The sequence below is a fragment of the Grammomys surdaster genome, unplaced genomic scaffold (assembly GCF_004785775.1).
Source record: "Grammomys surdaster isolate TR1022 unplaced genomic scaffold, NIH_TR_1.0 166, whole genome shotgun sequence".
In the NCBI taxonomy this organism is placed as follows: domain Eukaryota; kingdom Metazoa; phylum Chordata; class Mammalia; order Rodentia; family Muridae; genus Grammomys; species Grammomys surdaster.
Window position 1 is genome coordinate 6888302 of NW_021604614.1, and position 26844 is coordinate 6915145.

A 26844-nucleotide genomic window follows, 5' to 3' on the forward strand; every position below is an offset into this window, starting at 1 on the left:
GGTGTTCCATATCAGAGTAAGACAGATCATAGAGATTTAAAGTAACTGCTTATCACCCAAAACCTGCTATTCAAAATCCCCAAGACTTCAAATTCTAATGGAAGAGTAAAGAGATTATTTGAAGAAAAGCTGGGTGAAGGGAGGGGGGAAAGCCTTGCTTAGAATAAACGAGAAGTTGTATTATCCAAAGAGGAAAAGCTCAGCCTTCCTGTCTTTATGGATGACACCTTTTTCTTAGCTGGTGTGCTTTGAAGGCTAGCTGTGCTATGTGAAAGGAGGAGCTGATTTCTTTTTTTTTTTAAATGCTTTTTCTTGGGAAGTATTTGTGGCCTTTAATTTGTAACTATATACTTAGATGCCTGTATTGGACATAGGTGAATGAAATTTTTCTTCTTTCTTTCTTTTTTTACTTAAAAAAGAAAATACATATATACAGTAACACACACACACACACAGAGAGAGAGAGAGAGAGAGAGAGAGAGAGAGAGAGAGAGAGAGAGAGAGAGAGAGAGAAAGGTAAAATTGAGGCCAGCCTGGTCTACAGAGTGAGTTCCAGAACAGCCCGGGCTATATAGAGAAACCCTGTCTCAAAAAAAAAAACAAAACAAAAAACAAAAAAACAAAACAACAAACAAACAACAACAAAAAAGGTGAGAAAACTACTGGTTCCTGGGTTTCTAATGGACAATTTTTTGGGACTAGGGTATCATATTCCTTTATATATAATCAAGACTCATACTGAAGAATGAGTTCTGGATTGTAAAGAGAACTTACTTTTTCTACTTGTCTGTAAGTCTTTGTCCACAAGTTAAAAACATACACAGTGCTAAGGGATGATTATAACTGAAACACTTCAGGAACTATTGGCAGAGCATGTAAAATGGGGATGGGAAAGTTATCTTTAAAAGAGAATGCTCAGTCAGTGGCATTAGGAACATAATGACTGAAGCAATTAGTCAAAAACTGTAGAACAACTGGTGTTGCACAGTAGCTACAGTGGTGTGGGAAACTGTAGTAAGGTAGCTCTCCTCAAGTCAATCTGTTCAAAAGACTGGGGTGTAAAGACGATTCCTGCCAGTCTATTTTACCTTACTGTTCAAGGATCATTGGCATGGGGAGGGGATGCAGGAGGGCCAAATAAACCATCCAGACAACTGAAAAAAGATGATGCCACAAGGTGGCACCTGAACCCCGAAAGCCACTCAACAGTTTTCAGTTTGTAGCATCAGGCAAAGCCTAAGAGAAGGAACTGCCTTCCTGGCAGGATTCTGATGAAGATGAGAAGGGCCGAATTGATTTGGGTTTTTTCTTTTTGTGTATTTTCCCCCAAAGCTATAAACACTAGTTTTGGTTTTAATAAGGTCAACGGACCATTTTTCAGAAAAGGGGAAGGAATAAGTTTTGTTTGTTTGTAGAGGGTACAAGGAAATTTGGTGAGCATTTCTGAGGAAAGCCTGAGTACACATTGAAGATGATAGATGCCAGAAAATAGCAGGGATATTGGCGAGGTGAGAGCGAGCTGTCCTGTTCAGGTAGTATCTAAGGTGGTTTCAAAGTACTGAGAACAGTTGAACCAAGCCTAACTTTTTTACTTTAACAAAATAATCTTCATCATTTCAGTAAATTGGCCAGGTAATTATTTTGACCTAAGATTATGAACAGTTTTCCTGACAATCTAGAGTCACTTAAAAGATGTTGATTGCACATTAGTTTTGTCAAGACACCTTTATAAAAAAGGGAAATGCACAAACTTCATCCAAAAAGACATTGTGGTTACAGTTAGGAAGAAAACCCTTAAAATGGAATTAGCTATGTAAATGTAAGTTATTTATATTACAGAGAGCAAAAGAAAATAGCTCCTGAGATCTGGGCACTGAAGATTTCATAGAGGAGGGAATCTTTAGGTGTCAATCATCTAGTAATAGCTAGCATGCATAAATAGGGAAAAAGTTAAGAGTCTTAATCTGGTTGAGCAGTAAAGGAAACCAGTAAGAAAAATATTGCCAAGCCGGGCAGTGGTAGCACACGCCTTTAATCCCAGCACTTGGGAGGCAGAGGCAGGTGGATTTCTGAGTTTGAGGTCAGCCTGGTCTACAGAGTGAGTTCCAGGACAGCCAGGGCTACACAGAGAAACCCTGTCTCAAACAACAACAACAACAACAACAACAAAATACTGCTATACAAAACAGCGCCATTCAGCAACATAGAAGAGAAGGAGATAGCCAGCAAGTATTGTAGGGAATTCGGAAAAGGAAAGCCATCGGCTGGTGGCATCTGGGGAGAATGAAAGTCTTGAACAATCCAATGAGACTTTGCCTCTGGGTAAACAAACTATCGATACAGGGAGACATTTGCTTTAAACAATCTTCACATAACAAAGCCATTCAGTACTTTTGGAAACTGACTTAGTATCAGGAATCATTGTAAGTTCCACAGCAAGCAAGATATATTCCAGTTCTTGTCTTGACCAGCAGCACTCTGGAGGCCCAGTGTCTGGTACCCTCCTTATATCTGATGGCCTGGGTGACAGCTCTGCCATAGGCCTACTTATCGCTAGTATTCACCTCAGGGCTTGGAAATTTATTTTGAAAGACCTTCAAACATATGAAGTAAAACAAATGGCAAGGAGGATAAAACACTGTTGTGTGTTGTATTGTTGATGTAAATAAAAAATATCATTGGTAGAAGTTTTACTTTGGTTGATAAGAATTCTGGTAACACTTGGGTCTCCTTAGGAAAGAAACAACATTTGGCCAAAGCATTTAAGTTTTAGGCAAGTACTTTAATATTTCACTCTTAGATGTAAAACTAAAATTATAATATTAGAGATGTTGAGAATCTATATAGATTATCCAAATTTTATCTTCCTTATAGACTGATGCAAATATTCTTACCACCTTAAAGATTATATATGATGTTCCTACCACATAAATTATAATGTTTAATGTTTTCAAAATTGATTGTAGGTATTTTTAAGTCCCCACAAAGTATTTCTTGTATTTGTCATTGTGAATTATATGTAATTCTAATTAAAAAAAAAAGACAGATAATAGAACTGGCTATTACAGTCAGGTATTTGAGATGTTTTGTTGACAATTTAATATTACCCATATTACTGGAATTCCTTATAATCCTCAACGACAAAATATTGTAAAATAGGTATTGTGGAACTGTAAAATAATATCTTCATAACTCTGAGTGTAGGAAGAGCAGCTACTGGTGCTTCTGCTCTGGTTTTGCAAGAAACTCTGAAATACTGGCTTTTAAAAACAAAAGAGGAGTTATACCCTCCAAGGTCATCGAAAGCGCACCTTGCTTTCGTCTTATTTGTTTTAAATTTTTTGCAAACTGATGCTAAAGGTTAGTCTGGAGCAGGTCACCACTGGCATCCAGTCACTTCCAGCTCATTTGCCAGGGTTAAACGGAGAGAACCCCTAACTGATATATAGAATGGTCTCAACCCTGTTTTAATTTGGGGACAAGATTCTGTCTGTGTTTTTTCACAAAAAGAAAAATGGAGCCCGATGGCTGCCTGAAAGATTGATCCATTGATCCATTGATCCTGAAAGACATGGATCTTGAGCCTAATGATTATGATACAATGATGAAGATGGCTCAGAATCCCTATCAGCCAGATGAGTTAACCTGGAGTGGAGTCTCCATTCTTACTGAGAGTAAGTGTTTTCTATCAATACTCAAAGCCATTCATTATATACATGGTGGCTAGACTTTGTGTTTGATCCCTACCAATTAGCAGTGGGATTAGATACCTGGAACATTCCTGCTTACAACTTTAATTTCTACACTGCTTGGAACATCAATTATAATCTTGTTGCTTTTAAGTTTTGGACCTTGTATCTTAAACAGATTGGTTGCCTTCATACAAGATCGCCTTCAGCAAGCTCAGCTATTCACCATGGCAGTTATCCATCGCTATGAAGAAATGCATTGAGTGCATGCTCATAGGTCCTTTGGTCTGAACTCATATGTGGCTTTGGTCTGTATGGGAAAGAGTGTGCTATAGAAGATCAGTAGTCAGAGATGGGTAAGAGTGTTCTTGAGCTCCTATAGACCTACAGATCTAAGACATCAATCAATACATCAATACTGCTATGTATGGTCTCCATGACAGGTAATAAGGAGCAATATAGATACTGACCTAAGACAGGCATGGTTGCCTGGCCACTCTACCCTAGATGGGCTGATGGAAAACAAGTAAATCTTGTGCCCCTGTCTAGTTATTGGTACTGCTCATCTTTAAAAAACTAATAAGGAGGAATTGTGCCCTCCCTCAGCCTTGAGCAGGCCAGAAAGACCTTGTTTCCACAATAGATCCATTGTGATAGGACCTAGGTGGAGTCATCCACCTTGGCTTCAGGTACAGCTTCCTACAGGAACTTAGAAGAACAGACTGCCTGCTGAGCTTGCCTTAAGACATAAGACATAATCCAGCTGAAACAAAGGATGGATTTGGAGGGGCTTTCCCTATATATACAAGAGCTGAATATCATTGTTTAAACTTTAACTTTTAACTTATTATACTTCAGAGCTCAGAGCTCCGAGGTCAGGTACTTGCATTTTCCTGTGAATCTCTAATGATACATGACATGGGCAAAGGTGTTAGGCAGTGGCCAGAAAGAAGCAAATTAACCCTTAACTCAGTAGTTCCACTAGCTTTCTACTTCTGTGCATTGTACACAATGACTCGCCTAAGAGTCCCAGTGTTTTTGACTTAGTTTTACTAATATATAATTTTATGCATTCTATACTTGCTTATCCAGGAACTGCTCTTAAATGTTGTGCAAAACTTCTTTCATAACTTCAATAGATTTTTTTTCCTTTCTTAGGGTCTTAGTGTTGGCTCTATTTCATTTTTCTAATAATCTCTTCAAACTTTCTTTGCAAGTCAAGCATTAATCTGGAACTACCATTGTGCAATTATTGCATTGTTTCCAAGATGAGAACACACAGCATGTACCTGGGCCATTAGGACTCTGCTGTGCTGTGCCCTAGGCCTCAATTTTTAATTGTTTAAGAATCATTACATCAAGGAACGTCTCATTTCACAGAATTCATCAGAGCAGAAGGAGAAGGGAGTAGGAAAGTCAGATATAGTAGAATAATTATGCACACCAAGGCCAACTGAAAAGCAGTCACGCACAAATGAAATCTATACAGCTGTTGTCCAGGGCTAAGGTAAGGAGAAATGGGAACAACTGTCTTTTACAAAGAGCTGCTGTGGGCTTCTGAGATGTTTCCAACCGGGCCTACTGCAGGCAGTCCCTTATTTCAGATGTGGATCCCCTGGAGGGATGTAATGTATCTTCTGCTTCTCAGGGTCCCAGACACCATCCTCTTTACAAAGAGCTGCCACTGGCTTCTGAGCTGTCTCCATCCCGGCCTACTGTAGGCAGTTCCTGTCATTGTATGCTGTCCCCAGCATTAATTGTTAGCCTTAACATTTAAATCTTTTGAATTGAAGATCTCTTAGTATAAAATAAAACTGTAAATCATAAATGTAGCCATAGAGAGATGAGAATATAGTCCATAGGAAAGCTGCTTATTTTATTCTTTTATAGTAAACCATTACAGAATATTATAGTTTCTTGTATGACTCAGTTTATTCAAATAGCTCAACCTTAATGAAGTTAACAAAGACAAGGAGGCTAAATACACATCTTTAAATCAGTTACTGTTAATCCAAGTAGACTAGGGGTTTATAAACATTATTATTATTATTATTATTATTATTATTTTGTTTGTTTTTTTCGAGACAGAGTTTCTCTGTGTAGTCCTGGCTGTCCTGGAACTCACTCTGTAGACCAGGCTGGCCTCAAACTCACTTCTGCCTGCCTCTGCCTCCCAAGTGCTGGGATTAAAGGCATATGCCATCAACACTTGGCTTGCATATGTTGTTTTTACTTAAAAATGTCAAAACAAAAAAAAAACATCATCTAAAAATCTACCCCTATCTGAAATATCCTGTTATCTTCTAAGTCTAAAAAGGAGACAACCAGAGTTGATTTTAAGTTACGTATAAGCATGAAATAGTAAATTAAGATGACCTATGCACAGATTTTAAATTATTAACCTTTTTGCTACATGTCCTAAGCTATTTTTTTTTAAACTTGGAATTTTATGGGTTTCTGCTGCCGCCCCCTCCTGAAATGGTTTTACAGATCCTGAGAGAAAAAAAAAAGTTTACATTTTAGCAAGAGCTTTGAATATCCATGACCTTGAATGAGGGAACAAGTTTTTTTTTTTTTTTTTTTTGGTTTTTTTTCGAGACAGGGTTTCTCTGTGTAGCTAGCCCTGGCTGTCCTGGAACTCACTCTGTAGACCAGGCTGGCCTCGAACTCAGACATCCGCCTGCCTCTGCCTCCCGAGTGCTGGGATTAAAGGCGTGCGCCACCACCGCCCGGCTGAGGGAACAAGTTTTATAAACAAGAACCAAGAAAGATATCAAAGAGATAGGCATATGTAATTACATTTATCCATCCTAATTGTTATATAAACAGTTTTTCTTAATTGAAATAACATGAGACAGCAACAGTAACAAATAAGTTTACCATTTGTTGTAAGAAACTTCGCCGGGCAGTGGTGGTGCACGCCTTGAATCCCAGTACTTGGGAGGCAGAGGCAGGTAGATTTCTGAGTTCAAGGCCAGCCTGGTCTACAGAGTGAGTTCCAGGACAGTCAGGGCTACATAGAAAAACCCTGTCTCAAAAAAAAAAAAAAAGCAAGAATAATAGTTTATTGAACACATACCCTGATACTGGTCAGACCAGGGACCTAGCTCAGAATTATCTGCACTATAACAACAGATATCTTTTTCTGTCCGCTTATAAAGAAAAAAAAAACACAAGGAGTTCATATTGCAGGTGCAGGAAGTGCTGCCCAGTGGTCAGCTCTGACTCAAAATATTTTAGATTTAACAGTTTATACTGACCTTTGATTTGATGGGTCATAGGTAAAGCTTTGTGGAATCTCTTAAGGTTAGCACGCCTCTTAAAGAACATTCAGAACATACAGAACAAACCAGTGAGTGTGATCAGCATGTCCTTGCTCTGAACCAAGTCATTTCTCTGTGTCAATGACTGGTAGGCATGTTACAGCAACTCTAAGAAACAGTTGGCAGGCATGGAACAAAATGGCTACAGCTATGCTGAGGGCATGGGTTAGACCATCATGCTATTAGGGCCTAACTGCATACAACCAGCTGGTAGGAGTGACTGGAAGCTTAGGTGAAGGTCCACTGACCTTGCTTATCTCTTTCTTTTGCAGGAATATTAACTTTTAACAAGCCCAGCTCTGATTACACTAAGCAAACACATCTAGAGTTGTCATTGAGAACTTTTTGTGGCATCTGCAGATGGAGGCAGAAGACCTGAAAAGCTGAAGTATCCGTTATCTTAGAAAGCCATTAAGTTGTAGGATAATATAAGTATCTATAACCAAAAAGAATAAAAACCACACACACATCTACAGGAACGCAGGAAAGGTCGGCATCGGGTTATCTTGTTTTCTTTATGGATTTTTGTTTTACAGATGTTTAACCGTATCCAACAAGCTTACAATCTTGAGGTACAGAGAGTTTATATTTTAGCTTTTTAAAAGAATATGGTTTGTTTTGTTTTCTCTCTTTGTCCTCGAGTAGTTGGCCTTATGACCCAGAAGCAAAGATTTTGTAGGAAATTTTCAAATAATCGTGCTTGGGTTAGAAGAGGGAGCCATACTTCAACTCCAGAACCAGCTTTTTAATAAAGTACAACAATGAAACAATATCTTAATGAATAACCATACTGGAAAAAAATACCTAACATCTGCAAAAACATAACCCAGTGATTCCAGGGAAAGACCAAAGAAAGGTGAATACAAAGAAAGCTTGGAGATAAGAAGGGGCTCCTGGTGTCCAGGAGGGTTGCATGTCAGGAGTGCCCCTATTGCCCCACCCTAACTGTGTGTGTGTGGGGAAGGACACAGCCAGAGTTCAGTGGTCAGAGCTCTGGGAACAGCTGGGAGATAGAACAACCTGGAAAAGGTTATCCTTTAGAAGCAGAAAGAGGGAAAAGGATTGTAAACAGGAAGGTGTGGAGAAATGTGTGAAGTATCTGTGGGACTTAAACGGCAGACTCCTGCAAACCAATGAGAGGGACAGCGACAGTGCAAGCTTCAGAGAGGAGCTAGCCTAGAGGCAGTTAGGAGCAGTTTACCACACTAAAATCCTGAAGACGTAGGATGGGCTCAGGGGCCATTTGGCTGGGCTCAGTTTGATTCCCATCTCTTCAACAAAACTTGAAAACAAATCCAATAGATAACAGAGAACAACAGAAACACAGCGTGACAGAACAATCAGAAACAAAATAAAACAATAACAACAGCAAAACTTCAGATGAATTCAGACATATGGTGGCCACCTTCACTTACCCACCAAAACCGGAAGGACTGGAGACTGGGTCTAGAGTCTCATCAGATCCCATCTTTTGTCTCTTCAAATGTCTAGACACCAAAAATAGTACAACTCACCAATGGGTCCAAGCTTCAGAAATATTTTGGCCAGCAATTATTACTTTCAATATGAAAATTTGGGGTAGTTGTCATCTGGGATCCCCAGGGCCTGTCAAATCCACTTTAGACTTGCTTTCTCTGGGGCCTATCCCAGAATCCTGGCCCTGAGTCTGAGGTCTCTCAGTAATCTTGCTGGAGCCTCCAATTATTATGGAGTTTGTGACCATGGGAAAAGACCATAGACTAAATTGAATTATAATTAAAATATTTAGTGATCAGTTGCTGGCAGGATGAACAGTCTCTGAGCTAAATTTGAGATTGCCACGCAGGAAGGGTATGGGCAAGGACTTTTTTTTTTTAAGATTTATTTATTTATTATATGTAAGTACACTGTAGCTGTCTTCAGACACCCATATGAGGGCATCAGATCTCATTGTAGATGGTTGTGAGCCACCATGTGGTTGCTGGGATTTGAACTCATGACCTCTAGAAGAGCAGTCAATGTTCTTAACCACTGAGCCATCTCACCAGCCCGAGCAAGGACTTTTAAAGGGGAAAACCACATGAAGACCTTCAATAACTACGAAAGCAAATAAAAACTGTTCTGTTCTGCTAAGTTAAGTGGTTAAGGCAACTCAAAACAATCTTTGGCTATCTGCATAAGCAAGTTACAGAAGCAAAACCAGCAAGTTAGTCATATTATAACAAGTATATAGACAGGACTGTACATTATTGGGTGCGGGTCACTGAGTCAGGATTACTGGGGACTTATCTTCTAGGGACTGGAATCAGAAGCAAAAGGCATCCAAGATGGAGGATGCTTAGCTTAAAGTGGATCTTCTTTAGCCGTAACATTCACTCAATAATGAGAGGAGCTGAGTTTAGGACCGCTTTCTGATTAGGGACAAGGACAGGAGAGGAGAGTTTACTCATTAAGGACAAGGATATGAAGGCTTCCAGGAGGAGGCAAAGGCAAGACCCAGAACCAGATCAATTTAGTCAAGCACGGGTAATGTTTGTATGCTACTAATTGGGATTCCAATTTGAGAAAACACAGATTTGGTTACAATAATAGGCTCAGGTTCTTCAAAACAGCACTGGTATTTATAGCTTAAAAAAAGAAAAACAGACTGGACTGGAGAGGTGGCTCAGTTGGTGAGGTAATTGCTGGGCAAGTCTGAGGAGCCTGAATCTGACTCCCCAGCACACACATAAAAAGCAAGGCAGGAAGTACCTGTCACCCCTGGGCTGGGAAGACAGTAAAAGGTGACTCTTTGGAGCACTCCAGCCAGCCAGTTTAATGGGATTCGTGAGTTCCAGGCTCAGTCCCCAAATACAAGGCAGAGGGACTTCTGAGATGGCTTAGTAAATGCAGGTGTCTGCTACCAAGTCTGATGACTGAGTTCAGTCCCCGGGACTTACAGGGTAGAGGGAAAAAACCAACTCCAGCCAGGCGTCATCGGATCATCACACAGTGCGGGCACTCACCCAAATTAGCATGTAAATAAATAAATTAAAATATAATAAGACAGACAGGACTGCATAAATGGCTCAGTGTTTAAGAGCACTGGCTGTCCTTTTCAGAGGACCTGGGTTCAGTTCCCAGCACTTACATGTAGCCCATCCTTCTACCTCAGCCTGAGAGCAGAACCACCATGTCCAGTTCTAGGGAAATTTTTTGTTGTTGTTACTGTTCTTAGTGTTTATTTATTTTCTGTGTGCCAGTGTTGCATTCGCTGGCATGTGTGTCTATGCACCACATGGTGCAGTGCCTGTGGAGAACAGAAGAGCTCAGTAGATCCTCTGGGACCGGAGTTAACAATGGTTGTGACCTTTTATGTGGGTGCTGGGAATCAAACCGGGTCCTCTGGAAAAGTTAACCATTAAGCCACCATCTCTCTAACCCTCCCCAGCAAATACATACATACTTGCATGCATGCATGCATACATACATACATACATACATACATACATCCTTTAAGAAGATAAGGATTGACCTCTAACCTCCATCTGCACATGGTCACCTGTTTAAACACTCTGAAGGCAGGCACAGGAAACATAAGCATTCAGAATTAAGCAAGCGGACTGGAAGCTCCCACCCTTGTGTTTGGCAAGACCTCCTCATGCTAGGGAGCACTCCTTCTGTTCTCCTTCATCCCCAACCCCTTAACCAGAATATCGATAATTGAAACACAATTTAGGTATTTTGTAACAAAAAAAAAAATTGGGAGCGTTTGTTTGAGTGGTTGGGGGAACCTTCTCTTGTGCTCAAGTTCAACAGACTTTAACAATGCTTTTGGGTGCCGGGCAGTGGTGACTCGCGCCTTTAGTCTCAGCGCTCAGTGGGGAGAGGCAGGTGGATCTCCGAGTTCCAGGCCAGCCAGGACTAAACAGAAAAAAAACCTCTCTGGAAAAGCCAAAACCAAAACCAACCAAACAAAATAACGATTTAGGGAACTCCCTTTTGGCTCAGTTTGAAAGTCCAAAGGCACATCTGGGGATGGGTGTGTCTTTAGTCCAGGTCAAAGATTTAAGTTGAAACCTAAAGGATATTCACCTCCATTTTAAGAACTGGAAACTAGCCGGGCAGTGGTGGCCCACGCCTTTAATCCCAGCACTTGGGAGACAGAGGTAGGCGGATTTCTGAGTTCGAGGCCGGCCTGGTCTACAGAGTGAGTTCCAGGACAGCCAGTGCTGTACAGAGAAACCCTGTCTCGAAAAAACAAACAAACAAACAAACAAACAAAAAGAACTGAAAACTAACTGGGCAGCATTAGTCCCAGCACTCGGAAGGCAGAGACAAGAGGATCTCTGTGATTTTGAGGCCAGCCTGGTCTACAGAGTGAGTTCCAGAACAGCCAAGGAAAGATACAGAGAGAAACCACGTCTCCCAAAACAAAAACCAACCAATCACACAACAACAATAAAAACAAAAGTAAAAAACGTGTGGCCATCAAGACTGCCTTAGCTGTAGACTTACTTGCCCAAAATCTGAGCACTTAAAAGACTGTTTAGTCAGAGAGGCTAGAGTGATGAATTGGGGGCGGGGGAGGTGGCCGATACTAAGACCACTGACAGGGAATGGCTGCTGCAGGTCATGTGACATAGCAACCTGCACTTGTGACACGTTGCAGGCCCAGGAGACACTTCTGTCACGTCCAGTGCTGTCAGTTCTACAAGGGTCTTGAACTTGGGTTAGATGCTCCAACTCTGCCTAACGTTCTCTCTTTGCCTTGCAGACACCAGTAATCGGAAGGATGACTTAAAATTCTAGGTCCTCCTAGGATATACAAAACATGTTCTAGGCCAACCTAGGTAGCATCCCCTTACCTGTCCCTCACCTGGGCGTCAGGAGAGCTTGGCTGCAAACTTGGGCAGTGAAATCGCTCCCTTCCTCAGAGACCTACAAGAAGAGAAACACATCCCTGCCCTCCACCCCCACCCCCCGCCGGCTCAAAGTTGTCTGGGTGTCCTTTAAAAACTCCTTTAATAAACCCTTAACTCCCCAAATCCTTCTCAGTGTCTCTTTTGAACCCTCATCCGCGACCTTTCAAAGGAGTTGTGAAGTCATAAAGTCAGGGACTTCAAGGGTTCTTTCAGACCTTAGCCTAGTGGTCCTGGGAGGCACAAGCCCAGAGTGAGGGGAGGAGGGAGAGCTGTTAATGGCTGTGAGGCAGGCAGGGACTTCGCTCAGGCATATGAGAGGATGATCCAGGACTTCAAGCCTTTGGGGCTTCCTCTTTCTGCAGAGTGTAGCCGCGGGGCCTCCAGATGGCATTGAGCAAGCAGCTGTACAAGGGCTTGCCCTCAATCAAGCTGGCGCGGGCGGCTTCTCTCGAGAACATGTGACCCTCCCAGATCCCGCCTCCGCCCTTCCACGGAGAGCGAGGCTAAAAGGCCCAGCCGCTGGGACGGTGGGCAGCCTGGCCAGCATGTCCCCAAAATCGAGTGTGTGCTGGGTCGCCCTGGGCCAGCTGCTGTGCAGCTGCGCGCTGGCGCTGAAGGGCGGGATGCTGTTCCCGAAGGAGAGCCCGTCCCGGGAGCTCAAGACGCTGGACGGACTGTGGCACTTCCGCGCCGATCTCTCCGACAATCGGCTGCAGGGCTTCGAGCAGCAGTGGTACCGGCAGCCGCTGCGGGAGGTGTGCGCTCCTGGGGATCCGGGGTCTGGAAGCTTCCAGAAGCCAGGGAATGGGAGGAAGGGTGCCTGTACCTGGAGATCCCCTTGTGCTCACTTAGAGGAGGTTAATATGCGTTTGCAGGCTAGGGAGGGGAGCAGCCGGAGCAGGAAATGGGACCTGGCATGACTGAGAACCGCATGGACTCTAGGGCTTCCGCTAGGCAGGCGCAGCCCCAGGCATTGGACTAAAACAAACAAACAAAACAACAACTTTTAATTTTACTTCATAGTGCTGGAGGTTGAACCCAGGGCCCTGTGCGTGCTTGTTACTACTGAGCCTTCTGTTTATGCTTTAAAGCTGTATCTTATTCTACAACCCAGGCTGGCCGGGATATCCCGGTGAACCTCCTGCTCCCGCTTTCCCGAGTGTTGGGGAGAGGGGATGTTTGTGAACATCCCTCCTGCATCCCGGTGCACATGCCTCCCTCATTCTCATCTAGTGAGAAGCAGAACCCTAGGAGATGCTACCCCCCTACAGAGATTTTGGGATGGGGATAGACTAGGAGGAAGCCGGTACATCATCAGGGCTCTGTTCAAACAAGGTCAGAAGGGCCTTGGGGTTGCAGATTCAGATAGAGGACATGACTTTGCACACAGCTAGCTTAGGACCCCATCCCTGCTCCCCCTTCCTTCCTAGGTAGGGTTGGTGCAGAAACAGGTTGAAGCAAACCTGTGTGCTCACGGCCTCCGCCTCTCTCCGATTCATTCATACACCCTACCTCATTTCCTCTTCCCCTATTTGGCTCTCTCTGTCTTCCTTTAAAATTTGTGACCTTTATGTATTGTGTGTGAGTATGTGGGCACCCTGTGCTACACAGTGCATGTGGTGGTCAGAGGATAGCTTGTTGGGAGTCTGGTCTCTCCTAGGTCCCAGGGATATGACTCGGGTCATCAGGCTTAGTGGCTAGTGACCTACCCAGTCACCTTACCAGCAGTGTGTGTGTGTGTGTGTGTGTGTGTGTGTGTGTGTGTGTTTGAGACAGCTGCCCACCTTAGCCTCCGACCCATAGCAATCTGGCTACCTTAGCCTCCCAGGTTGCTAGGTTACAGGTTAAGAGCCACCGCACCTGGCTTAGACTCTCAGTTTTCAACTGTACTGCTTAGATTCAGGAAAAGAGGAAGTAAGGAGGTGACATTGCCCCCGCGAGCCTTCTCCGTTTCCTCAGGGGCCCCTGTTCCCTGCTGTTGGCCTTCCTTCTTGTGGCAAGGAGCACCCGCCTTTTATGTCAGGGTCTGGTCCTTCCTGTTTTAGACTGGCCTGTGACCCTTTCGCTCACTCTTTCCGTGGAAATCTTGGTCACGGTACCATCTGCCTGGTGGAAGAATTTAGTTTTAACAGTCTTTTCCATCAGCTGTCCCTGCAGTTCACTTGGGGACAAGTTACCCACCCATGCAGCCAGTATTTACAGAATCTCTCCCCTGTGTCCCCTATGCTTTTCTAGGGTCCTGGGAATCGAGTTGTGAAGGATAGACCTGATCCTTCTCCTTAGCTAGAGTCTCCTGTATCCTCGGGCCAGCCTCAGATCTGCTATGAAGCAGAGGATAGCCAGGGCATGACCGTGAACGTCCTTCTTCCTGGCTGCACCTCCCATATGCTTAGGATTACCAGCGCACACCACCATGATTAGCTTATGTGGTGCTGGAGTTGGAACCCAGATTTTCATCCATGGTAGGCCAGAGCTCTATCAGCTGAGCCACATCCACAGAACATGACTCTACCTCTTTTTTCCCTAGTCGGGCCCAACCTTGGACATGCCCGTCCCTTCCAGCTTCAATGACATCACCCAAGAAGCGGCGCTTCAGAACTTCATTGGCTGGGTGTGGTATGAACGGGAAGCAATCCTGCCGCAGCGATGGACCCAAGACACCGACACGAGAGTGGTGTTGAGGATCAACAGTGCCCATTACTATGCCGTTGTGGTGAGTGTAGGGAGAGGGTTGGCTGGCCGGAAGGCAGTCTGGGCTGTCGAGGGCTCGGTGCCATGGGTCGGAGAAAGGATTGCTTCGTGGGCTCCGTTAGGACACCATTCTTCCATCTGGCTGAGGGCGGGACCCTCTTCCGGAAGGGGGTACCTGAGACAGCAGAGCCTTTGCCCTCTGCTCATATTTCCTTGTGTCTGCAGTGGGTGAATGGGATCCATGTGGTGGAGCATGAGGGAGGTCACCTCCCCTTTGAGGCTGACATCAGCAAGCTGGTCCAGAGTGGGCCCCTGACCACCTGCCGGGTCACGATCGCCATCAACAACACACTGACCCCTCATACCCTTCCACCGGGGACCATCGTCTACAAGACCGATACCTCCATGTAAGCAGCATCCCTCCGCTCCCCTCCCCCCTCCCCTGCCCAATGGCCTTCCCCATAGGGAGAGTGGCTCTAGGCCTGGGTCTGATGAGGAGACCAGGAGATGCATGCTAGTTAACATCAAAGGAGACAGAGTGATTTCTGGAAGTTCTCAGGCCCAGCAAGATCAAGAGACCCTGTCTAGGGGTAGAAGGAAAGAACTGGTGCCTGAGGTTGTCTTCTGATCTACACATGTGCACTGTGGTACACACACACACAGATACACACGCACAAACACACAGAGAGATACACACACAAGCATGCGCGTGCACACACACACACAGTTATACACGCACACGCACAAACACACACACAGAGAGATACACACATACCAGGTGTGGGGGAGGGGATTTAAAAAACCACACAGACAATGGACCTTGGTTTTCCCACCCTAGGTATCCCAAGGGTTACTTTGTCCAGGACACACATTTTGACTTCTTCAACTATGCAGGACTGCATCGGTCTGTGGTCCTGTACACCACCCCTACTACCTACATCGACGATATCACTGTGATCACTAATGTGGACCAAGACATCGGTGAGGGTGCCCGGCGGGAGGCTGTGTGCTAGACTGGGTCCATTTTATCCCAATTCCCAAGGGGAAAAATCCCTAAGGAGAAAACGGCTTCAAGCATCTTTTAGCCCTTCCCCTGCTTCATTATCCTCAGAAGACAAGACTCAGATTGCCCAAGCTGACACCTTTCTGGTGGGTCCTCTTTTGCAAGGAAATGAAGACCAATGAGAAGTGGGGTCTTGTCTAAAGTGACATCGCTCAGGATATTGGGTTACTTCTCCCTACTGTACCACCCCTATCTCTACACTGGTTTTTTTTTTTTTTTTTTTTTTTTTTGGTTTTTCGAGACAGGGTTTCTCTGTGTAGCCCTGGCTGTCCTGGAACTTACTCTGTAGACCAGGCTGGCCTTGAACTCAGAAATCCGCCTGTCTCTGCCTCCCAAGTGCTGAGATTAAAAAAGGCATGCGCCACCACCGCCCGGCTACACTTTTTTTTGTTGTTGTTGATTGTTGTTCTTTTGTTTTTTTTGTTTTTGTTTTTAAAGCAGTTTTTCTCTAGCGTCTTGGGACCTAAGGGGACTTCTGGGACTGGTATGATATCTGTTTCTGTCCCACAGGGCTGGTGGACTACTTGATTTCCGTGCAGGGCAGTGAACATTTCCAGCTAGAAGTGCATCTTTTGGATGAGGATGGCAAAGTCGTGGCCCACGGAACAGGGAACCAGGGTCAACTTCAGGTGCCCAGTGCCAACCTCTGGTGGCCTTACCTGATGCATGAGCGTCCAGCCTACCTGTACTCCTTAGAGGTAACAGTGATTTTGGACTGGGGCTAAGAAAGGTCCTTTGCTGCCACCTGGTGACACCAGCAGGCATCCAGGACAGGTGGCTAAGCTGTACCGTATGAGATTTCTGGCTTTTTCTGTCACTTTGTGGGAGAGTCCTGCTGTGAAGAGTAGGTCCTGAGGTCGGGTTCTGGTTAAAGACAGAGACTGTAATTTCTGCATCCCTAGGTAGGTGTGTGGGACACATGGGCCCCGGGGGTATCGGATAATAGGATCAAATGGGTGTAGTAGTTGAGGTCAGCCTGGTCTCTATAGTGAATTCCAGGATAGCCAGAGCTACATAGTAAGACCCTGTCTCAAATGATCAGTTGTTCCCCACCCCCCCCCCACCCCGCAACGAAACAAAACCCCAAACGAGCTGGGCTGTGGTGGTCCACACCTTTAATCCCAGCACTTGGGAGGCAGAGGCAGGCGGATTTCTGAGTTCGAGGCCAGCCTGGTCTACAGAGTGAGTTCCAGGACAGCTAGGGCTACACAGAGAGACCCTGTCTCGAAAAACCAAAAAAAAACAACAACCACCCCCACACACACAAAAAAAAAGCTTCAGCGTTATGAGGGGCGAGAGGCTCAGTCTACCCGGGCGCTCATGCCTGGCACATCGGCTCTCCTAGGTGAAGATGACAACAGCTGAGTCTGTGTCTGACTTCTACACCCTCCCTGTCGGGATTCGAACAGTGGCTGTCACAAAGAGCAAGTTCCTCATAAACGGGAAGCCTTTCTATTTCCACGGCGTCAACAAGCACGAGGATTCAGATGTGAGTTGTAGCCATGGCAACCCCGTGTGGCTCGTTTGGGAGTCAGTGCTATCTCCTTCCCCTTCCTCTGTTCCCTGGCGACACTGTCGTGTGCTGGGGTTTGTGGTGAGCCTAGATAGGGTGGACTGGGTGACTCCAGGGGCCGGGCTTCAGAAGAAAATGCGTAGTCTCCAGTCACAAGGATAGAGGTCACGAAGCCCTGCTGTCTCCTAGATCCGAGGGAAAGGCTTCGACTGGCCTCTGCTGATAAAGGATTTCAACCTACTCCGTTGGCTCGGGGCAAATTCCTTTCGTACCAGCCACTATCCCTACTCCGAGGAGGTACTTCAGCTCTGTGACCGATATGGAATTGTGGTCATTGACGAGTGTCCCGGTGTGGGCATTGTGCTGCCGTGAGTGCCCGCCCCCTCGCTGCCTACACTGCCCAGCTTCCCCAAGCTTGTCTTAGAGCCTTTTGGGGATCCTTTCCTCTCTCGCTCCACAGCCAGAGTTTTGGCAACGAGTCTCTTCGGCACCACCTAGAGGTGATGGAGGAGACGGTGCGCCGGGACAAAAATCACCCAGCGGTCGTGATGTGGTCTGTGGCCAATGAGCCCTTATCTGCTTTCAAACCTGCTGCGTATTACTTCAAGTGAGTGCCCTTTCTCCCCTGGGCTGAGTCGGGCCTCTGGCTTTAGCCCTTTGGCCTGGCTCAACCTCTATAGACAGCCGGGAACGTGGAAGTCAGCCATAACAGGGTGGACAGGTGCAGTGAGTGTCACTATCCCCCCCATCACTTCTGTGGTCCCAAATTCTCTCTCTCTCTCTCTCTCTCTCTCTCTCTCTCTCTCTCTCTCTCTCTGTCTGTCTCTTTTTAAAGATTTATTTATTGTATATGAGTACACTATTGCTGTTTCAGACACCCCAGAAGAGGACATCAGACCACCCCATTACAGATGGTTGTGAGCCACCATGTGGTTGCTGGGAATTGAACTCAGGACCTCTGGAAGAGCAGTCAGTGCTCTTAACCACTTAGCCATCTCTCCAGCCCTCCCCCCCCCTTTTTTTTTTTCAGAATTCCCTTTCATGCACACATCTGTGGGTTTTGTTTTGTTTTGTTTTGTTTTCAAGACAGGGTTTCGCTGTGTAGCCCTGGCTGTCCTGGCAGTAAGGGCTGAGTCATTTTTCAGCTCCTTTTCTGATTTTTTATTTTTATTTTTCAGACAAGATCTCAAAAAGCACAGGCTGGCCTCAACTTGCTAGGTAGCTAAGGCTGGCCTTGAACTCTTACTCCTTCTGTCTCCGTCTCCTACTCAGTGCTAGGATTGCAGTGTGCTCCCTCGCACCTGGCATTCATTCATTCATTCATTCATTCATTCATTCATGATTGCATGCATGCGTTCACTCATTCATTCATTCATTCTAGATGGAAACGCATGCTAAAACTATAGGAAACTACTTTGCGATGCTTTGAGTTCACTTTTTTTTTTTTTTTCGAGACAGGGTTTCTCTGTATATCCCTGGCTGTCCTGGAACTCACTCTGTAGACCAGGCTAGCCTCGAACTCAGAAATCCGCCTGCCTCTGCCTCTCAAGTGCTGTGATTAAAGGCGTACGCCATCACCGCCCGGCTGAGTTCACTTATATAAAACTGATTTATACAGGCATATGAATATAAGTGGGACTTAAAAATAGTTACTATGTAAAGGTATTTTGCCTGCATGTATGTCTGTACCACATGTGGGCTTATTGTCTTCAGGGGCCTGAAGGCATCAGATCCCCAAGAACTGAAGGTATAGCTGTTGGAAGCTACCATGTGGGTGCAAGGAATTGAGCCCAAGTCCTCTCTGGAAGAGCAACCACTGGGTTCTCTCTCCAGCACCATAAAAGGGAACTTAAAAAAAAAAAGATTTATTTATTTTATGTGTGTGAGTACTCTGTAGCTGTCTTCAGACACACCAGAAGAGGGCATCAGACTGTCTTACAGATGGTTGTGAGCCACCATGTGGTTGCTGGGAATTGAACTCAGGACCTCTGGAAAAGCAGTCAGTGAGTACTCTTAACCACTGAGCCATCACCCCAGCCCTCCAACAGGAACTAATGAGACAAAATGTTTTAAAGGTATTTTCTGGTACTGGGGACGCAGTCCAGGGCCTTGCCTGTGCATGCTAGGCAGGTGTTCTACCACTGAGCTCCACCTTCAGCCATAGCTCTTCCTCTGTCATGCGACTGTCACAGCCTTCAGGATAAATCATGTTGCTTGTCACACAGAAGCAGCAGAAATTTCTTCATCAGCGTTTCTCAGTTTTCCTAACACCGAGGCCCTTAAATTCAGTTCCTCATGTTGTGGTGACCCCCCCACACACACACCGTAAAATTATTATTACTTTGTTTTGTTTTTCGAGACAGGGTTTCTCTGTGTAGCCCTGGCTGTCCTGGAACTCACTCTGTAGACCAGGCTGGCCTCGAACTCAGAAATCCACCTACCTCTGCCTCCCAAGTGCTGTGATTAAAGGCGTGCGCCACCACCGCCCGGCTGTAAAATTATTTTTGTTGTTACTTTGTAACTGGGATTTTGGTAACTTTTACAAATCCTAATGTAAATGTTTTTGGAGACAGAGGTTTGCCAAAGGGGTCTGGACCCACGGGTTGAGAACCCCTTGGTCTCCATGCCACGGCTGCATCTGGGATACTCCATGTAGTATTCTGGGCTCCCAGACGTTCTGAGGAGGTGGTGAGGAAGATGCATTCATTAAGAGACAGAGGGCATAAAGCCAGGACTGGATAGGCTGGAGTACCCCAGAGTGGACTTTGCTAATTCGGAGTTGTTTTGAGAGGGCGGGTTCAGGACTTATATCCAAGGGGCAATACACAGCCTTCATATAAGAAGAGTAACGATCAAAAAGTCGTAAAAGAAAAGGATAGTCTTCAAGGGTGACTGATGTTAATCCGTGCTGTAGAGATTAGAAGTAGATCCCGGGGACCAAACCCTAACCCTAGACTAGTCCTTCCATTGGGTCCTCTCCTCTCCATTCCTCCTGGCTCAGTGGTTAATTCAACTTAACACTAACGCCATTTCTTCAAGAGGCTTCCCCGACTCTTAAGTTAAATCATGTGTGCCGCGCCCCCTCTTACAGAGAACCACGCCCCCTTCCAGAGAACCACGCCCCCCTCGTTTCTGTTACCATTTTCGTTTGTGCTCATCTCTGCTCTCATGACTCTGGGCAGTCACCATCTTAGCTGTGAGCCATGACTGATGGGGAAGCTGGGAAGGAAAGGGAGAGAGAGCCCTTTCCAGATTGATGAGCCTGTCTTCTGCCTTCCATGGACAGGACGCTGATCACCCACACCAAAGCCCTGGACCTCACCCGTCCTGTGACCTTTGTGAGCAACGCCAAATATGATGCAGACCTAGGGGTGAGCCTGGAGTGTGTGTGGGGGGGTGGTCTCTGCCCTCCACGCCTCTGCTTTGGCCTTTAGGCTTGTGTTTACTACAAGGAAGCAGCAGCGGCAAGTCCAGCCATTTTCACAAGTGGTTTTCAGGTTAAAGGAACCAACTTCCTGTTAACTCATACTGCCAAGGCAGTGTGACTTCAAACCCCAAGAAGCCTGGGCTACCTCCAGGACAATGTACTTGTTTAACCCTGACAAGAGAAAAGGCCTGGTAGTCAAGTACAGAGGACCAGAGTTCGGATCCCAGTACCCACATGATGGTGGCTCATGACTGTCCGTTCCAGGGGATCGGACACTTCCTGATGCAAATATACAGGAAGAACATTCATTTATGAGTTTTCTAAAAATAGTTAACAACAACAGAGGTCTTGTTAGCCCTGGCTTCTCTATGTCTTTAGAGCCCACCCTTCAAAGAAACAGAGGTTTCAGGGAGGCCCACGTGCTGGCTGCTCCAGTGCTTGCCCTATCTTCTATGTAGGCCCGGAAGCCTTTGCTGGGCGCCCCATGCCTGGCTCTTGACCTAGAGTGTGCTTTCCGAAGGGATGCTACTTTGTCCTCTGCAATTCTCTGCTGCTTTGCATCTTCCCGCCACCACAGCCTGGAGAGGGTCTGTGGCCCCTTGGAAAGAACTCACCGTTCCAAGGGCAGCTTTGAAGTTGAGCTTTGTTGCTAGAGAGACATGCTTGGGTGACACTGGAGGCTAGCTAGCCAGACATGGAACGTTTGTTTGTTTGTTTGTTTGTTTGTTTGTTTGTTTGTTTTTTGAGACAGGGTTTCTCTGTGTAGCCCTGGCTGTCCTGGAACTCACTCTGTAGACCAGGCTAGTCTCGAATTCTTGAACTCAGAAATCCGCCTGCCTCTGCCTCCCAAGTGCTGGGATTAAAGGCGTGCACCACCACCGCCCGACTTGGCTTTCTTTTTTGATTTTATATACAATGGTGTTTTGCCTGCGTGTGTGTCTGTGTGAAGGTGTCGGGTGACCTGGAACTGGAGTTACTGACTGCTGGGAGCTACAGATTGAACCTGGAAGAGCAGCCAGTGCTCTTAACCACAGAGCTATCTCTCCAGCTTCCTAGGCTCAGAACTCTTTGATACTGGTTAGACCATACCTATCCCTGTCCCACAAACACCCCACCAGTGCCTAGGAAGAAATCTAGTCAGTCTGCCGTTCACAGCCCGGCCTTCTCAACTGTAGATCAGAGAAGACTCTATGACGGGCTGGGGACGTGGCTCAGTGGTACAACCTATGCTAAGAACGTGCAAGTCCTTGGGTTGCACCCCCTAGTGCCTGCCCCCAAATTAAGGAGCCGGAGATGTAGTTCAATTGATGAGTGTTTTTCTCGAATTCCCAAAATCCTGGACTTGGTCCCCAGCGATCCCTAGCACTTGGGAGGTAGAGGCCAGGGAGTCATCAGTTCAAGGCCAGCCTTGGACACATAGACGTTTGAGAGCAGCTTGGGCTATATAAGTCTGTCTCAAAATCTGAACTGTGAGGAGAAAAAACTTATCCATTCTTCCTGTTGGATCACATCCCCAGGCAAGGCCACAGGAGACCAGGAACAGGATCAGAAAGAAGTAAAATCCAGCAAGGTCAGAGGTTGGCTGGCTGGTGGCCTGCTTTGCTTCCAGCCATGGCCCAGTCAGCAGTCTTAGCCTAGCATTATATATTAGTCCTGTTTGGATCTGGTCTTGACTTTATTTCCTGTGTAGGGTGGGTTAACCTACGTAATCTGCCTCTTATTCTGACCTTGAAGCAGAGGCCCTCGGTGTGAGGGGTAAACTCAATTGACCACTCTTGCCCTAGGTCCAGTACGTGGACGTAATCTGTATAAACAGCTACTTCTCTTGGTATCACGACGCTGGGCATTTGGAGGTGATTCAGCCCCAGTTGAATAGCCAGTTCGAGAACTGGTACAAGACGCACCAGAAGCCAATTATCCAGAGCGAGTACGGAGCGGATGCAATCCCAGGGATTCACGAGGTAAACAGTTCATTGTCACAAAGGCGATGTGACTTAGGCCAGTGACCCTACCTCAGCTCTCAGGCACCTCCCTAAGCCTACAGACACTATGGCCCCTGCATGCAGCCCTCTGCTTGGCTTGTGTGCATCCCAGAGACAGCCAGAGACAGGCTGTGTTTCTACACAAGGCCCCCACCTGCATTTTTTTGTTCTGCTTTTTCTTTTTTTCCTAAGAAGGTCTCTGATGCCGAGGCTGGCCTCAGATTCGCAATCTCCCATAGCCTCTTGAGTGCTGAGATGACAGGTGTCCCTCCACACCTGTCCCGATAGCGACCTCTTAAAATTCTTAGCCCATGAGCTGGAGAGCTGGCGCAGTGGTTAACACTTGCTGCCTTCCCAGTGGACCTCAGTCCGGTTCCCAGCACCCACCCTGGGTAACTCCAGTTCCAGAGCATCTGATACCCTTTTTAGGCATCCACCGGTACCTGCCTGGCTGTAGGGCACACAGACACACGATTCATACAAACGAACAACTCTTTATTAAAAGCATTTCTCAGCCTGGGAGAGGGTAGCTCAGCTGCCGGAGTGTTTGTGTAGCACGCACCAAGCCCTGCATCCTACCCCAGCACTACATAAGCCAGCTGTGGTAATGCATCCCTGTAGTACTAGCGCTGAAGTCATCCTTGCCTACGTAATGAGTTTGAGGCTAGTCTAGGATACAGAAAGCCCTGTCTCAAGACAAAAAAAATTCTTCCCATGTCGAGACAGGTGTTGATAGATCCTTGGCAATGCTGGAGATGTCTGCCTCTATCTGCCCTCCTCGGAATGGTAGCAACCAGCCAGGAAACAGCTACAGGGGATTTGAAATGTGGGCAGTATGAGTGAATTGGTTTAGTGTTATCTTAATATAGCCACATGTGACTTGCAACTACTTTATTAGTGTGGGTATGGGACTATTTTCATTAAAACTTATAACAGGCAAAGTGGCCCGTGTTTAGATTACCACTTGGGTGGAGGCAGTTGAGTTGTAGGACAGCCTGGGCTACGTGAGATGACTCAGATAAAGCACTCGCTACACAAGTGTGATGAGCTGAGTTCAAATCCCCCCCAGGACTCACATAATGCCAGGTGTGGTGGCACACATCTGTAACACATCTGTAACACCGTTCTCCTACTGAAAGACGAGAATTAGAGGCAGGAGGATCCCTGTTAGCTCTCAGGCCAGCCATGTGGTACAGACAGTGGTGAGCAAGAGACCTTGTCTCAAACGAAGAGGAAGGTGAGAAATGATGAGCTAGCCTCTGACTTCTACAAGCATGCATCCCTGCTCAGACATATATGCGTACCTACATCATACGTGTACCCCTGCATGTACACATATGTGTACCTACAGCATACACAACATTTTTTTAAAGAAATCGTTTCATTGTGGGTATGTCTGTGTGTCTGTCTGGGGATATGTGGATGTGTCTGGGTACCCACTGAGGCTAGAGATGTCAGACTCTCCTGGAGCTGGAGTTAGAAGTAATTGTCCACCACCTGGTGCAGGTACTGGGAACTGATTCGTCTGTGAGAACAGGGTACTCTCTTTTAAATTTGTTTTGTTTGTATGTATGTATGTATGTATGTATGTATGTATGTATGTATGTATTAGTATTTTGCCTGCATATATGTTAGCTTGAGGGTGTCAGATCCCCTGGAACTAAAGTTGCAGACAGTTGTGAGCTACCATGTGGGTGTTGGGACTTGAACCTGGGTCCATTTGGAAGAACAGCTAGTGCTCTTAACCACCAAGCCATTTCTCCAGCCCCAATAAAAGTCAGTCCTAGTCCCACACAAAGGAGTCGCTAAGTCTGGATGAGGGTACTTTCGAGATCAGTCTGGCTACATCCAGGCTATGTGGTAAGATCTTGAAAGAAACTGCCCCACCCCCACTTTATTTTAGAGTTGAGGTAAACACATAGTTTGACTCCCAAAGTACTTCAGCTGGAGTACTGTGCCTTTAGCAGGGCAAGTGCTTATTCTGTGAATGTGAGAAACAAAAATCAGATCCTCACCACCCAGATAGGTACAAGGCCGGTGTGGCGGTATTCCGGTAACCCCAGTGCTCTCGTGGAAGGGATGAGATCCCTAGAGCAGAATACCTTCCTTACCAGACTCACTGAAATAGCAAGAGACCCTGACTCGATTAGGGTAGCATAAAACTGCCGGGCGGTGGTGGTGCACACCTTTAATCCCAGCACTTGGGAGGCAGAGGCAGGCGGATTTCTGAGTTCGAGGCCAGCCTGGTCTACAGAGTGAGTTCCAGGACAGCCAGGGCTACACAGAGAAACCCTGTCTCAAAAAACCAAAAAAAAAAAAAAAAAAGTAGCATAAAACTAAGGATCACCTGATTTCCAACACGGGCAAATGAAAATAAATACGACAAATACACAATTACTAACTAAAGTTTTTACTTTTTGGTTTTATTTTGTTTTCCAGACAGGGTTTCTCTGTGTAGCCCTGGTTGTCCTGGCACTTGATCTGTAGACCAGGCTAGCCTCGAACTCATAGAAATCCTCCTGCCTCTGCCTCCTGAGTACTGGGATTAAAGATGTGTGTCACCACCACCCTATAGGTTTTTACATTTTTTAAAGATTGTTTTTAAGACAGGATCTCACAATGGAGCCCCAGCTGGCCTTGAACTCTCGATCCTTTGTGCATCAGCCTCTGGGGATTAAAGACATGGGCCACCTTGATGACCCCTCCCCAAGACAGGGTTTCTCTGGGTAGCCCTGGCTGTCCTGGAACTGGTTCTGTAGACCAGGCTGGCCTCAAACTCAGAGATCCTCCTGCCTCTCCAGTGCTGGGATTAATGGCATGTGCCACCACCGCCAGGCTGAAGGTGTCCTTTAAAGTCTCTTTAATGCTAGCTGACATGAGACCCCAGGGTCTCTGAGCCAGCATCGGTTAAAGTCCTGCAGTTAGTACAACCCCGCATCAGGACAGACCTTTTAGTTGTGGTCGAGTGGATCTCACGCAAGGCTCACCTACTCTTGGCATGCCCTTGGCTTTAAATCCCAGGATCCGCCTCGAATGTTCAGTGAGGAGTACCAGAAGGCTGTCCTGGAGAATTATCACTCAGTTCTGGATCAGAAGCGAAAGGAATACGTGGTCGGAGAGCTCATCTGGAATTTCGCCGACTTCATGACGAGCCAGTGTGAGTGTCTGTTAGGTTTATGGATTTTTCTCAGCTTGGTGTTTTCAGTTCTGGGCCTTTGTGAGAATACTAGAAATGGGACAGGGGAGATGGCTTTAGGGAGTAAAGTACCTGCTTTGGTCTATTTTACAGTGGTTAAAAGGAGAGAAGCAGGCTTCAGATTGGGCTGTATCTTCCTCCCCCAGCTTTTCATGGGAGTCTCACTATGTAACCACAGCTAGCCTGTAGACCAGGCTGGCCTGGAACTCGTAGTGATCCAATTGCCTCCATCTCTTGGGTGCTAGGATTAAATGTGTGCCCCTCCATAGAATTTTAAACGTTACCAGGGGATGGGGAGTGGAGTATGTGTGCATGCCACAGCACGTAGGTAAAGGTTAGACAACTTTGGGGCGTCTGCTTGCTCCTTCTACCACGTGGATGCCTGCGATTAAACTCGTGGTGATTAGGTTTCATAGCAAGGGTTTTCTGAGCTATCTTACCAGCCCTCCTTGTTTTTTTGTTTTTGTTTTGTTTTTTAGCAACCACGAGAGTAGTAGGGAATAAGAAGGGGATCTTCACTCGCCAGAGACAACCCAAGACTTCCGCCTTTATTTTGCGAGAGAGATACTGGAGGATCGCAAACGAAACCAGAGGTCACGGGTCAGTGCCGAGGACCCAGTGTTTTGGAAGCAGACCGTTCACGTTCTAAAGCTAAAACTACCTCACTGCAGACTCAGCCTGAAGAAGTGAAAGGGGTTCGTTCTCTCAGCAGCAGAGCAGATGTCTCCAGACACTTCCTGGCACCAGTGTTTCTACTTTGGATTTTGGGAACTGCTAGAAGAGGACTTTAGAAGTGACACTGAAGGGCTGGAGAGATGGCTCAGCGGTTAAGAGCACTGCTTGTTCTTCCAGAGGTCCTGAGTTCAATTCCCAGCAACCACATGGTGGCTCACAACCATCTGTAATGGGATCTGATGCCCTCTTCTGGTGTGTCTGAAGACAGCTACAGTGTACTTGTCATATATATATATAATAAAAAAAATCTTTTAAAAAAGTGACAGTGACGCTTTTTTTGTGTGAGGACAGTGGCTTGGAACGCCTTAGGCTCAATAATGTGTCCTGCTAAATGGTGTCCAA

The 26844-nt window shown here is 46.0% G+C and overlaps 1 protein-coding gene and 1 non-coding gene across 3 annotated transcripts; one reads left to right on the forward strand and one right to left on the reverse strand.

Annotated features, from left to right (window-relative positions):
• Positions 1-707: 707 nt before the first annotated feature.
• LOC114620211 lies at positions 708-828 on the reverse strand. The gene has a single exon (XR_003711291.1). It is a non-coding gene; the product is annotated as a small nucleolar RNA SNORA40 (small nucleolar RNA).
• An 11370-nt stretch (positions 829-12198) lies between these two features.
• Gusb (glucuronidase beta) lies at positions 12199-26660 on the forward strand. Of its 2 annotated transcripts, XM_028766234.1 has the most exons (12): positions 12199-12650; positions 14423-14608; positions 14812-14993; positions 15425-15567; positions 16160-16347; positions 16995-17138; positions 17352-17530; positions 17623-17769; positions 20449-20533; positions 22374-22550; positions 25593-25728; positions 26247-26660. In XM_028766234.1, exons 1-12 carry the CDS (start codon positions 12441-12443, stop codon positions 26414-26416), a joined length of 1947 nt encoding a protein of 648 aa, XP_028622067.1. In that variant the 5' UTR covers positions 12199-12440; the 3' UTR covers positions 26417-26660. The 2 variants fall into 2 exon arrangements, with proteins under 2 accessions (XP_028622067.1, XP_028622068.1); XM_028766235.1 differs by lacking the exons at positions 12199-12650; positions 14812-14993; positions 15425-15567 and having other exon boundaries at positions 14542-14608.
• Positions 26661-26844: the final 184 nt, after the last annotated feature.